At 42.1% G+C, this 12,360-nt stretch overlaps 2 protein-coding genes across 3 annotated transcripts; one reads left to right on the top strand and one right to left on the bottom strand.

Moving 5' to 3' along the window:
- The first annotated feature begins 2,326 nt into the window (after window positions 1-2,326).
- LOC106819143 (ribonuclease P protein subunit p30-like) lies at window positions 2,327-9,591 on the top strand. 2 transcript variants are annotated; one of them, XM_014823797.1, is made up of 10 exons: window positions 2,327-2,509; window positions 5,919-6,007; window positions 6,384-6,446; window positions 6,719-6,793; window positions 6,968-7,033; window positions 7,222-7,311; window positions 7,580-7,693; window positions 8,048-8,115; window positions 8,295-8,374; window positions 8,722-9,591. In XM_014823797.1, exons 1-10 carry the CDS (start codon window positions 2,431-2,433, stop codon window positions 8,925-8,927), a joined length of 930 nt encoding a protein of 309 aa, XP_014679283.1. In that variant the 5' UTR covers window positions 2,327-2,430; the 3' UTR covers window positions 8,928-9,591. The 2 variants fall into 2 exon arrangements, with proteins under 2 accessions (XP_014679283.1, XP_014679285.1); XM_014823799.1 differs by lacking the exon at window positions 6,384-6,446.
- On the bottom strand, window positions 9,528-12,231 carry LOC106819144. Its single transcript, XM_014823800.1, has 3 exons — window positions 12,005-12,231; window positions 10,962-11,136; window positions 9,528-10,569 (listed from the first exon to the last, which is right to left on the bottom strand). Exons 1-3 carry the CDS (start codon window positions 12,123-12,125, stop codon window positions 10,458-10,460), a joined length of 408 nt encoding a protein of 135 aa, XP_014679286.1. The 5' UTR covers window positions 12,126-12,231; the 3' UTR covers window positions 9,528-10,457.
- Between the last annotated feature and the right edge of the window lie 129 nt (window positions 12,232-12,360).

Consider the following 12,360-nt stretch of genomic DNA (forward strand, 5'->3'; position numbering starts at 1 on the left):
GCCACAGTCCGCACACAGCGACACACTTGTTGTTTCTTACATAAGCGTTGTTCTTACATGGCCGTTGTTCTTACATTGCCGTTGTTCTTACAGTCGCACGCGTGCCGACGTTCTGATATTATCGACGCGCGTGCGTATATTTATGAGTGTGCGTGCGTACGTGCGTACATGCATGTGCGTGCGTGCGTGCAGGTTGGTACGTACGTGCGTGCGTGCGTGCGTGCGTGCAGGTTGGTGCGTACGTGCGCGCGGGCAGTGCTTAAACACCACGGGCGCTACACACAGGCACTTGAAGCGTTTCATCTGTAAACACACACCGCCGCCATTGCTGCAGCGCTCACTGACACATAAATATATATATACATAAATACATATAACATAACACATAATACATAATATACATAATATAACATACACAATACACATAATATACATAATATATATACATAAATATATATACATAAATTTATATACATAAATATATATTTATGTGTCAGTGAGCGCAGCAGCAATGGCGGCGGCGTGTGTTTACAGATGCAAACCTTCAGTGCCTGGTGGCGGTATACAACGCTTCAAGTGCATGCGTAAATATTGAATCGCTTTTGATAGTTTTTTTTTGTTTGTTTAATTCTATTACTGCAATTAGTTTTATTATTACAACCACAGATTTAATATAAACGTGATATCGACTGACTGGATGGACATGGGCGCCACCTACCCACCGAGCTGAAACGGCGAGACTTCCGATCTTGGCATTTCCTCAATAAATCACGATAGTAATAATAATAATGATGATGATATTAATAATAATAATAAAGCAATAATAACGCGTAATAAATGTGTAGGCTCATTGAACATGACCAACCGGGCAATCACGTACGCACATATCGTACACATCTACGTACAGTAGTGCGTTCTGCCACGCTCACAAGCACCTACACACGCGCGCGGCTGCCGCACACACACACACAACACACACACACACACACACACACACACACACACACACACACACACACACACACACACACACACACACATACACATCACACAACGCGAGCGCACGGCGACACACATGCGCGCGGGACGTACAGCAGCGCTGCCAGCCGCAGACACAAACGTTTTCCGTGCTCTCCATGTGCCTTCGAGCAAATCATCCGACTTTGCTGCGTGGCTCGCTCATGGCGTGAAAAGGGCGTCTAATTCAGCGACAGAATAATATCCGCGGGAAGGAAGCTAAACTAACCGGAGTTAGGTCGAACTATATCCCCTCCTCCACACCCCCCGTCTCCCCTCCTCCACATCTCCCCCAGCTTCCTCCACCCCAGCTTCCTCCACACTCCCCCAGCCTCTTGCACCTTCCCCCAGCCTCCTCCACCCTCCCCCAGCCTCCTTCACCTTCCCCATCCTCCTCCACTCCCCAGCCTCCTTCACTTCCACCATCCTCCTCCCCTCCCCCAGCCTCCTTCACCTTCCACCATCCTCCTCCACCCTCCCCCAGCCTCCTTCACCTTCCACCATCCTCCTCCACCCTCCCCCAGCCTCCTTCACCTTCCCCCAGCCTCCTCCACATCCCCCAGCCTCCTTCACCTTCCACCATTCTCCTCACCCTTCCCCCAGCCTCATTCACCTTCCCCGATCCTCCTCACCCTCCCCCAGCCTCCTTCACTTCCCCGATCCTCCTCACGAGCCTCCCGAGGCCTACTCCCCTCCCCACATCATTCCACGCTCCCCCAGCATCATCCACCTCCTCCACCCTCCCCCCCCAGCCTCCTTCACCTTCACCATCATCCTCACCCTCCCAGCCTCCTTCACCTTCCCCGATCCTCCTCCACCCTCCCCAGCCTCATTCACCTCCCCCAGCCTCCTTCACTCTCCCCCGCAGCTCGCACAAGCAACGATGCGTAGTCGCGGGTGGCACGCATGCGGAAGTTCCTTCTTATACTGACCATCTAATGTCGATCACAACGTGCGACAGGTTTTTTTTACCGCAATTACTTCGCGGTTAGTTTTTTTTCAAAATTAGCGACAGAAGAAAACTCGACAGGCGGCTGGTAGGAATTGCTAAATGCGTCAGAAAAACGCGCACGCATGCACGTACGAACGCACGGACGCACGTAAACACAAACGAACGCAGGCAGGCACGCAAGCATGCCAAGCACTAGCTCCAAGAAACGGTATTGCTAGGGTTAGAATACCCTATTGGTGTATTGACGTCAGTCACACAGCCTGGTCGGGTTACCATCCGGCGTGTCATGAAACACACATTTTGGTTATTATTAATTATTACAATTATCTTGCGGTGATAAACAAGATATAAATTTTTAGGGGGAAAAACTTGTTTTAAAAAACGTATCAAGAGAGGTTTTCGCAAAATCTCGCGACGGACTCACATTCGCACCATATTTTACGGACCACTCATCATTAAAGATGGCAGCCTTCAGTGATCTAAACATTTTGCACATGGAAAATGTATCAACGAAGGAGAAATTACTAATGGCAATTAAACGTAATTTTTTAGGATATATAGTGGAATGCTACGAAGTATGGTGCAAATCCACCTTAGCCACCTTAGGATGTTAGGTATCACGAAGTGATGCACAGACAAGGAATGATGTAAAAACCCTAACCCTAACCCTAACCGGCCCTAACCCTAACCGGCCCTAACCCTAAACAGGCTGCGACTAGGGACAGCGCGTCTCCCATGGTACCGAATTCTCTCCTAGAGGGCCTATTATTATTATTTTTAATTAGGGATACGGTTAGGGTTAGGATTAGGGTTAGGGTTAGGATTTGGGTTAGGTTTAGGGTTAGGGTTAGTTAGGCTCATAGGGTCTATGTCCCCAGGTACTGCCGGAACGTACCCTGGTACGGTCCGGTATACCGGAACGTATCCCTGGTCACTATTGATATGGTTAGGGTTAGGATTAGGGTTTAGGTCGTTAGGATTAGGGTTAGGGTTAGGGTTCGGGTTCGGGTTAGGGAGTAGGCGTAGGCGACTCCCTAGACTCGTTAGTGGAGTAGGCGAGGTACGGTCCGGCATATTAGATAGTACCAGGGTACGTTTCGGTATACCGGACCGTACCCAGGGTACGTTCCGGCAGTACCCCGGGGGACATAGACCCTCTCAGCGTTAGTTAGGGTTAACTGATTTTATTAATTGTTAATTAATAATGCGCCATCTAGCGGATCACTATCTCTCCCCTGAAACCTACTATTTCGGACTTGGGAGACGCGCTGTCCCTAGTGGCATCCACCCTATCACACTTTGTGACACTTAAGGTTATACTTTATGACTTAGGGTTAGGGTTTTTGCATCATTCCTTGATATACGGAAAGTTTTTGCATCAGTTGATGTAGCTCTAGAACTATACTATAGCCCTCCGCTCCGCCGCAAGGCTATAGAACATACTAATTTCTATGGCAATTTCCAGGTAGTAAGCAAAGACAACTTTTTGCGCTTAATAACTTCTTCGGTACGCCAAATAAAGCACATTCTCTGTCGCACAAATGTCTTAAGTTACTGCAAACACTAAAATTAAACTGCAAACTAACGGTTAAATGTTGTACTTGCTATATTACTCGTCGACGAAGATTATTTACCAACTTGTCACAGCCATTTTTCGTTGCACGGCACTAGCACGATATATTTCCAAGTGGAGGGGTGGGGAGGTTGCACGCGGTTGCAAACCTCGCTAGCGCTGCGCAACGAAAAATGGCGGATAAATCTGCATGCAACCTGCCCACCCCTCCACTTATGAAATACATTGTGCCCACTCACTAGCCCCGGAACCGCGCTAGCGCCGCGCAACGAAAAATGGCGGTGACAAGTTGGTAAATAATCTTCGTCGACGAGTAATATAGCAAGTACAACATTTAACCGTTAGTTTGCAGTTTAATTTTAGTGATTGCAGTAACTTAAGACATTTGTGCGACAGAGAATGTGCTTTATTTGGCGTACCGAAGAAGCTATTGAGCGCAAAAAGTTGTCTTTGCTTACTACCTGGAAATTGCCATAGTATGTTCTATAGCCCTGTGGCGGAGCGGAGGTCTATAGTTCTAGAGCTACAGTTGATGATACACAGAAATCTGTGCATCACTTTGTGATACAGTTCTAAGCCTAAGGTGCCTAAAGCGGATTTGCGCCCGAAATATATTATATCCTAAGACACCCATGTTGTACCATGGTGCTTTTACGTTGTAACAACCAACGTGCAGTGGCAAAAACAGCGAACTGCGCAAAATAGTGGATGACAATATTTTAATGGTTCCTTTGACTCCCTCTCCACACCCTACGCTCCCCCACCTCTTAGCTCTGCAATCTTTGTTTTGGGCGCCATGCAAAAAGGCGACATTTTTGTTCGTTGTTCTCTGCTCCCAAGTGGCAAGATATGTAACTGTTCAGTGGCGGATCCAGGATTGCAAGGATGGGGGTGAAAAACAGGCGGGGGGTATGGGGTCCTCCCCCAGAAAATGTTGAAAATGTAGATCGCAGGAGATGGTATTTGAGGCACTTTTGAGTACATGTACAGCCTTCATTCGGACTACAACAATTTTCTTTTTGGTAGAATAATTCTTGCGCTTGCAGCGGGGCATTGATTGCTGTAGGGGGGGGGGAGATGACCACCGCTAGGATGAAGGCGACAGCAAAACTCTTTCTTGGAATTGTGAAAAAAGCAGACTGCATTTCCGTCAAATTATTCTTCAGAGACGAAATGGCATCAAGAGCTGTTATCAGATCCAGTTCCTTTGACTGCAAGTAGTTGCTTACAATTTTACACCTGCTTAGGATTGGACGCAGCGCTTCCATGTTGAGGACGAAGTGAAACGTTGACAGATTTTTCAACAGCCCTTGTGCATCTGCTACTACCTTAGGACGGTTAGCTTTCCTGGCTATTTCCTCTAGGGCCTCAAGGATCGCCTTCAGATTGGCAGAAATCGAATCAACCGCTTCAGCGCGACATGTCCATCTTGTTTCTGACAAGCTTTTTAGGGCCTTGATTCGCTGATCTGGCATCAGCCTTTTCATGATGGATTCCAGAATGGAATGGCGATGAGGGCTTGACTCAATAACGGTGTAGACATTTTGTACGGTCCCAAACAAGTTGCATGTACTATTTATCTCAGCCATGGCATCTGCTATAACAAGATTTAGGCTATATAATACACGCACGTGCAAGACTTACGTTGCATGCTACTGCGTACTGTCTCCTCTATCTCGTGCACTGTACTGTTGCCTAATACCACATATAATACATTTCGTTAAATGTTTTATGACCGCGCACGTTTGTATGTGGCCATAGTAGCACGTCAGATAAACTACAGGAATATATAGGCTAATTCCGCAGACTTTACCGTTTCATATCCAGGCTGCGTTCTGTGCCGTAAATAAAAATAACGCTTCCAAACCATGGGGGTAGGGGTCAGTCGTGTGTACTGTTGACCTGTCAACCAACCTCCTTCCCATTTTTGTCTTCATTTAAAAAAAAAATTCTTTTGGATCAACAGGGCCCCATTTGGCCCCCCTTAACTATGCCACTGGCATATAGCACTACCGGCAAATAGATATCTGACCCCTGGGGTGTTAGGTACCAGATCGAAAAACCCCCACAAATTTCGGCAGTTGCACTGCAACAACAACGCATTTAAATTTTCTTTTTCCCGATGGAGTGGTAATCCTACTGGGGATGGGGTTACTCATGTTGTGTTACATTATTATATCTAATGTGTTGATTGCTGTAGCCTCCAGCACTAGCATTTAGATTTAACTTACTTCAATTTACTTTTGAGACTCGGATTGTTTCATGAGTATTGCACAGTGCATTGTGTCCAACCCAGGTTCATCGTACCTAATTATGCAGTGATTATCAATGCCACTTTATGAGACTATTTATCGTGTTGTTGTTGTTTGTTTTCAGTTGGTTATGAAGTTGTTGCGATTAACAATTACGTAGAGAACGTGTTGGTCAAAGATGATAAAGGCAAGAGCAAGAAAGAACCATCAAAGGTATCCTCATGAAACTAAATTTAACCTAACTACCTAACCTACCTAAATTTATGCCAGTATCAGCTTGGTTGCTATTATTACATATGTTTGCAAACACTTGGTAATTTTTTTCCGAAAACCAATGACGGCCAGTACAATGCTGACATTATAGATATAGAAATAAAAACCAAAGACTATAACAGACTAATGCAATAAGATACTGTTCTGTATTATAATGCATGTTATTATATTTATTTCTTAAAGGTTAATAGACAAGCAATTAGGTATTAATGTTCACATCACCTAGTCTGAAGGCATCTGTTGGTAGCACGTGAAGGTTAATCAGGGAGTCCTGTATGACAAACCACGTGAATACAGGTCTAGCATTGTTTTTAAGGTTGTAGAAATACCAGCTCCGGTGAAAGTTCATTTGACTGAAAGAGATATAGGAGATCTCAAGGTATATATATATATGTATATTACACATATAGGTGCAGGCTCTAGGTGCTAAGATGTTAAAACAATAACAAGTATTGACCATATCCTTTAAACTTCGTCTGTGGTCACAATTTCTATGCGGAATCGATGTAATGAGTGCCTACGCAGTTGACAGGTTGGCGTGATTACGGATACAGTTTTGTATAGTTGTTGTAAACACAGTGAACATTGCACAGATGTTTGTTCTTCCCACCTACCAGATGTGCTAATTAGAATCTGTTTTTTTTGCACCAGGTGAAGGGAGCATCACTGAAGCAACTTTCCCGATTTACAACAGTTCTATCTGATCCAGGGCAGTGGCGAAGAATGGTGATCAATTTACTATACCATTGATTATTCCCCGCATTTCATGTTCACCGTTTATTTGTAACAGTCATTGCTTTATGATGTATATGTTACGTGTTATGAATCGTGATAATGAGCATGTAAGGTTGTATTTGTTGATTTATTTAATCAGGTAGATCTGTTGCTTACATTTTACAGCAGGAAGATGATATTCAAGCCTATGACTTACTGGCTGTTCAACCAACAACAGAAAAACTATTTCACGTATGTACACGGTAACTGTAGCCAGTTTCAACAAGCAATTGTTTCTCCGGCGTAAATCAAAGTTTAAGCTGAGAATAGGGCAAGCAATTCAGTAAGGTAATAATTTTGCAATATAGGCAGCGATTGGCCAAATGTATGTGGCCATTTTTAACTACTTGGGACTAACCTGTCGACGCATGATGTTTCAGATGGCCTGCACTGCCATTGAGATTGATATCATCACATTTAACATTGGAGACAAATTAACTTACTACCTAAAACCCGCACCTGTCAGTAAGGTATGTTTGACGATAGATTACAAAATACGAGCAATATTTTCTCGCAGTTATAATAGGTCATGATAAGATCATTTATAGGTATAATGTGATTTTCAAGATATTGAGCTACAGTTTTAAGCACCTTACTATTACAAAAGCCCAGTGCTTCACTTATAAGAAATGCAGGCTCAGGTAAATTTTGAAGGTGTATTATATAGGTTGGTCATTAAATAGTTTAACGTAGCAGCGTGTAATCTTGCCGCATACATCAGCAGGTGTGTTGTTTCAGGCTATAGAGAGAGGAGTTCATTTTGAGATTGTATATTCCGAAGGATTCCATTCTTCCAGCAGAAGAACCTTCATAGCCAATGCACTGAGAATCATGCATGTCACACATGGCAAGGTATGTGACGGGTAGAACCTAACAACTGCATGATGAGCTGTGTATGGTTAGAAGGGTACAATTGACCAGAGATATGATATTAATGTGGTTTTATGCTTCAACTTACTTTGGCTTAATATTTATGTTAAATGCGAAGTAAGTGATATCTTTATCCCTGGCAGTTTTCAGGCTTTGTTTTTTATAAATGTATTGAACCCCCATACTAATGCTATTCTGCCTGGACAGGCTTTCACACATGAGGTCCAAGAATGCCCACGTAAATATGTGCGTGCATTCATTCGGTAAAGAGAATGGAAGTAGTAGATGTGATGTTACAACGTTGTGCAACAAGTAAAATATATTCTTTCATCACAGAATGTAATCATCAGCAGTGGTGCGAGGGAAGCCATGGACGTGAGAGGACCCTACGACGTTGCAAACCTGTATCCTTTCAGAGTACAGAAAACGTGTCATTGAATTCAAGATATAGATAGATAGATAAATAGATTAGATATTAGATTTTTACTAGATCATCAGATATTTTATATAGAAAAGTGTTCTATATTAATTCAGCAAAAGCTGTATGCGACGAGATAGGTTATTTCCTATATATCTGTAATAGAGGTTTGCTGATTGGTCTGCAAGAGCCCCAGAGCAAAGATGCGATTTCAACCAACAGCCGGGCATGTGTGCTTCACGCAAGTAAGTATGTGTACAGTGTGAGCCATCTTTTTACCGCAGAGCAAAAAATATATCTCATGTATCAGCCTGTATCATCTTGAGCTATATTTTCTTCTCAAATAATCGGTATGAATAGAATTTTATTGACGCAAAGTCGAATTTAAGCTTTTTAGGATTTACAAACCAATTCACAGTCTAAATTTGCACATATAAAAACGTCTTCACTGACAAAAGTGACTCCTGGCCCATTAATAATGAAATATACTTAATCACTTCCACATAAAAAAAATGAGCACCTGTTGCTTTTACATAGAATACACTGAAGTTCACTGCGTTACGTCGATTGCTCACAATCGTTTTGCCGACAGATACACGGCATTCCGTCAAGTCTGTGATCAGTGTACGGAGTTCGAGCGAGCTGAAAGCGGAGGACCAGTGGACGGTGGAAGCCTGTAGAAAGGAAGCTTCGGAGGAGAGCGGCGACGATAGCAGCGAGAGCGCCGCAGAAGAAGCCGATAGTAGCTTTGACGCAGCGCGGCCAGAGTCGAAGCGAAGGCGCATGGACGGTGTTTGAGTGCTTCCCGTTGTTGTTTCTTTTGTGACGCGATCTCAATCATGCACGAGGACAAACGTGGTAGCAGATTGTTTTTACTGCCTGTTGCCCGTACTGTTTTCATTGAGCTGGATAGAGTCAAGAGCTAATAATAGCTCAAGAGATAGAGTCAAGAGCTAATAATAGCTCAAGAGATAGAGTGAAGAGCAAATAGATTGTTTTTACTGATTGCTTTCACTGCCCGTTGCACGTACTGTTTTCATTGAGCCGGATAGAGTCAACAGCTAATAAGGTATTAGCTCTTGATAGAGTGCTGCTAGGGTGAGGCTTACAATACTGTGAATACTGAAAATGATTGTTATTAACACATTCTAGCATGTTCCATTCAATCTAATCATTTTCAGTATTCACAGTATTGTAAGCCTTACCTTAGCAGCACTCTATCAAGAGCTAATACCTTATTAGCTGTTGACTCTATCAGGCTCAATAAAAACAGTACGTGCAACAGGCAGTAAAAGCAATCAGTAAAAACAATCTGTTGGCTCTTCACTCTATCTCATGTTGGAAGAAACTACAATTGATCAGGAAGATTGCACAAGCATGTTCATAATGCAGTATAAATTTAGTGTCCATGGAATCTTGTTTATTTACATAACTCTCATTAAAAAAATATATTAAAATACAAGAACATTCTTCACAGTTATATTTTCTGTGCTGTGATTCTGTCGACGCTATGATTAAATGCTTAACATTTATCATGTTTCTAACAGAATTCATAGTAAAAATATTTTAACATCTGCATACATTTTTAAATCATTAAATGATGCCTATAAAGACAAGCAGCAGATGTTTCTAGAGCTACCTAGTTGTAAGAACTGACCTTTTAAGTACACTGTAAGCAAATTTTATAATAAACTACAGATTAAAATAAAGGCTTAACAATTTCAGGCTTGCAGCTATCAGCACATACCCAACACTCGAAATATAACTACATAAAATAAAACTTATGGTTGATCTATTTTTGCCAACATATTTACAGAATGAAAACATATCTTCACAAGTATGATGTAATATTTGTAAGTTTATGTACAAGCGATTATTGTACATAAACTAAATTTAAAACTATGTTAAAAAATTATTATTTAACTTCATGATAAAATAAATGACAAATTGTGCACACAAAGACATCTGTCAAGATCCACCTAATTTGGTTTCTATTGGCAATGCCAGTTTTTGCTGCAATTTTCATTTTATACTTCATAGATTATAAAAGCTGTTCAATATATATGCACGTTTCTTAGTATACTCCCCAGATTGTTAGCTGTACAACATATATTTACATGAGGATCGTATTATGTAATAAATTTCCTAAATAATAAAAGGCCATCACAGCTGTGAGATAAATTTTTACATAATTCATGGATTATATATGGTGAGAATAGGACGAAGTAAAAGTGCATAAATTTTAGTAATTATAAATGCTTATCGTGATGACGCCAAGCTTGTATAGTCACTCCAGAGTAAGTATATAGATAGCATATGCCAGCGACTTCAGGCAGTTATTAGACTATCTTCCGATCCTACGCGTGAGCTGTACGCAGGCAAATGTTCATCATCGTCATCACGGATGTCAACGGATACTTCTATTTGATGTTCAGTTACACTACAATAAAGGACAAACGAACACATTAGTATTTTGTCTTTTTAATATTTAACTTTGGCATTGACGTTTTTTTGTTTTTACGTTGACCAACTTATATATGAACAGATTATATATATATCGAGTGTGTGATAGAGAGAGAGAGAGAGAGAGAGAGAGAGAGAGAGAGAGAGAGAGAGAGAGAGAGAGAGAGAGAGAGAAGAGAAGAGAGAGAGAGAGAGAGAGAGAGAAGAGAGAGAGAGAGAGAGAGAGAGAGAGAGAGAGAGAGAGAGAGAGAGAGAGAGAGAGAGAGAGAGAGAGAGAGAATGAGAGAGAGAAAGATAGATAATCTCTTCAGGAAGCAAAAAGTCAATGCAGAAAAATGAAATGTCGTCAATTATTCTCTAAGAACACACCTTTGAACAGTTGCATTATCCACATCACTGCTGAGGCTAGTACTTGGAATTGCCAAGGATCCAACGTCACGCGGTCCTTGCACTACGTTATCATAAAGTGCACTGTACAGCGGGGGAGCACCAGTGTTGTGTGTAGAGAGCACCTCTTCATAGGACGGAAGAACAAACAGTTTGCCTGCAAAAAAATGCCACAAAGGTAAGAGTGAATTAATATCAAGAACTAAGAAATCTCCCAATGCCTATAACTATAGGGGCCTATATGCTTATAATGTTCAAAGACCAATTTAATGTGTTCAAGAGCTCAAAATTACAGACTACTCTGTTCTACTAGTTCTTTATATATTGAATAATCATTTGTGTAAAGGTTTTAGACATCCTGCTGACACTTACGCTGAAATGGGTCATTCTCAGCACACAGGACATGATTCAATAATCTGAGTGCATCATACGCAAATGCAACATAATCTCTCTCTCTCTCTCNTCACTGCGGATTAGATACCCAATAATGTAACCCAAACCCAGGAGCCTGGGTTTGGGTTACATTATTGTATCTAACTGCGGATGTGTGATACAACTTTACATTGGCCGAGATTTGTGAGTATATACTTACACCACAGCTCATAATAGTATGTGCAACACCTCCCGTTCCCACAGCAGTGACCTTTATGACAGTAGACGTCACCTTCACACATGTCATCAGCCTAGATATCCAAGTAAATATAAATGTCAGTGCACTGCTTTGCAGCACAGCAATGTACACTATACGTGAGCTGCATCGAAGGTTGTAATTACAACAACGAGATATAATCTATTACTACTTGGTCTACTACTACTACTAGGCTGCCAATGTTCACTCGATCTGGTTTTGTATTTACATCGTTCCGCTTAGCTCTAGTACTATACTACTATAGCCCGCGNCTCTCTCTCTCTCTCTCTCTCTCTCTCTCTCTCTCTCTCCCTAACATATACACAAATATTCTTAAAACTATATGTTGGATTTTAGATAGGGATATTTTATTAAGAATCCATACTGATATACTGACCATTGGGCGCAGGAACAGCGCAACCAGTGGCATCCCTGAAAACGTGCTGCTGCTGCGCGTGCTCTAGCTCCCTCCTCCTCGCTGCCTGCCTTTTCTGGTAGCAGCAGCAACCACTCACCATCGCAATGAATAGCCATAACACCCAGAACCCTGTACATCATCAGCAGATCATCAATGAAGCTGTGTCGATCCCACCACATAGCACTATAGCAGATTACATAATTGATAAAAACGTATATATAGATAATGTGAAGCGATTGAGATTTATGTGATAGAATATGTCGAGGCCTTGATCGAGACGAGGCAGGATAAATTCTACAGCACACGTACGTACGATATACACGGTTGCGTACGTG

This window comes from Priapulus caudatus, unplaced genomic scaffold (genome assembly GCF_000485595.1).
Source record: "Priapulus caudatus unplaced genomic scaffold, Priapulus_caudatus-5.0.1 Scaffold2888, whole genome shotgun sequence".
Lineage (NCBI taxonomy): Eukaryota > Metazoa > Priapulida > Priapulimorpha > Priapulimorphida > Priapulidae > Priapulus > Priapulus caudatus.

Excerpts from the sequence above, each read along its gene's own strand:
- LOC106819144 (XM_014823800.1), bottom strand. The coding sequence starts at position 12,125 with ATGGTGAGTGGTTGCTGCTGCTACCAGAAAAGGCAGGCAGCGAGGAGG. Across the intron at positions 11,137-12,004 it reads CGCTGTTCCTGCGCCCAATG|GCAAACTGTTTGTTCTTCCG; the intron begins GTCAGTATATCA and ends ATTTTTTTGCAG. Across the intron at positions 10,570-10,961 it reads GATAATGCAACTGTTCAAAG|TGTAACTGAACATCAAATAG; the intron begins GTGTGTTCTTAG and ends CCTTTATTGTAG.
- LOC106819143 (XM_014823797.1), top strand. The coding sequence starts at position 2,431 with ATGGCAGCCTTCAGTGATCTAAACATTTTGCACATGGAAAATGTATCA. Across the intron at positions 7,694-8,047 it reads TGCATGTCACACATGGCAAG|AATGTAATCATCAGCAGTGG; the intron begins GTATGTGACGGG and ends CTTTCATCACAG. Across the intron at positions 8,375-8,721 it reads GGCATGTGTGCTTCACGCAA|ATACACGGCATTCCGTCAAG; the intron begins GTAAGTATGTGT and ends TTTTGCCGACAG.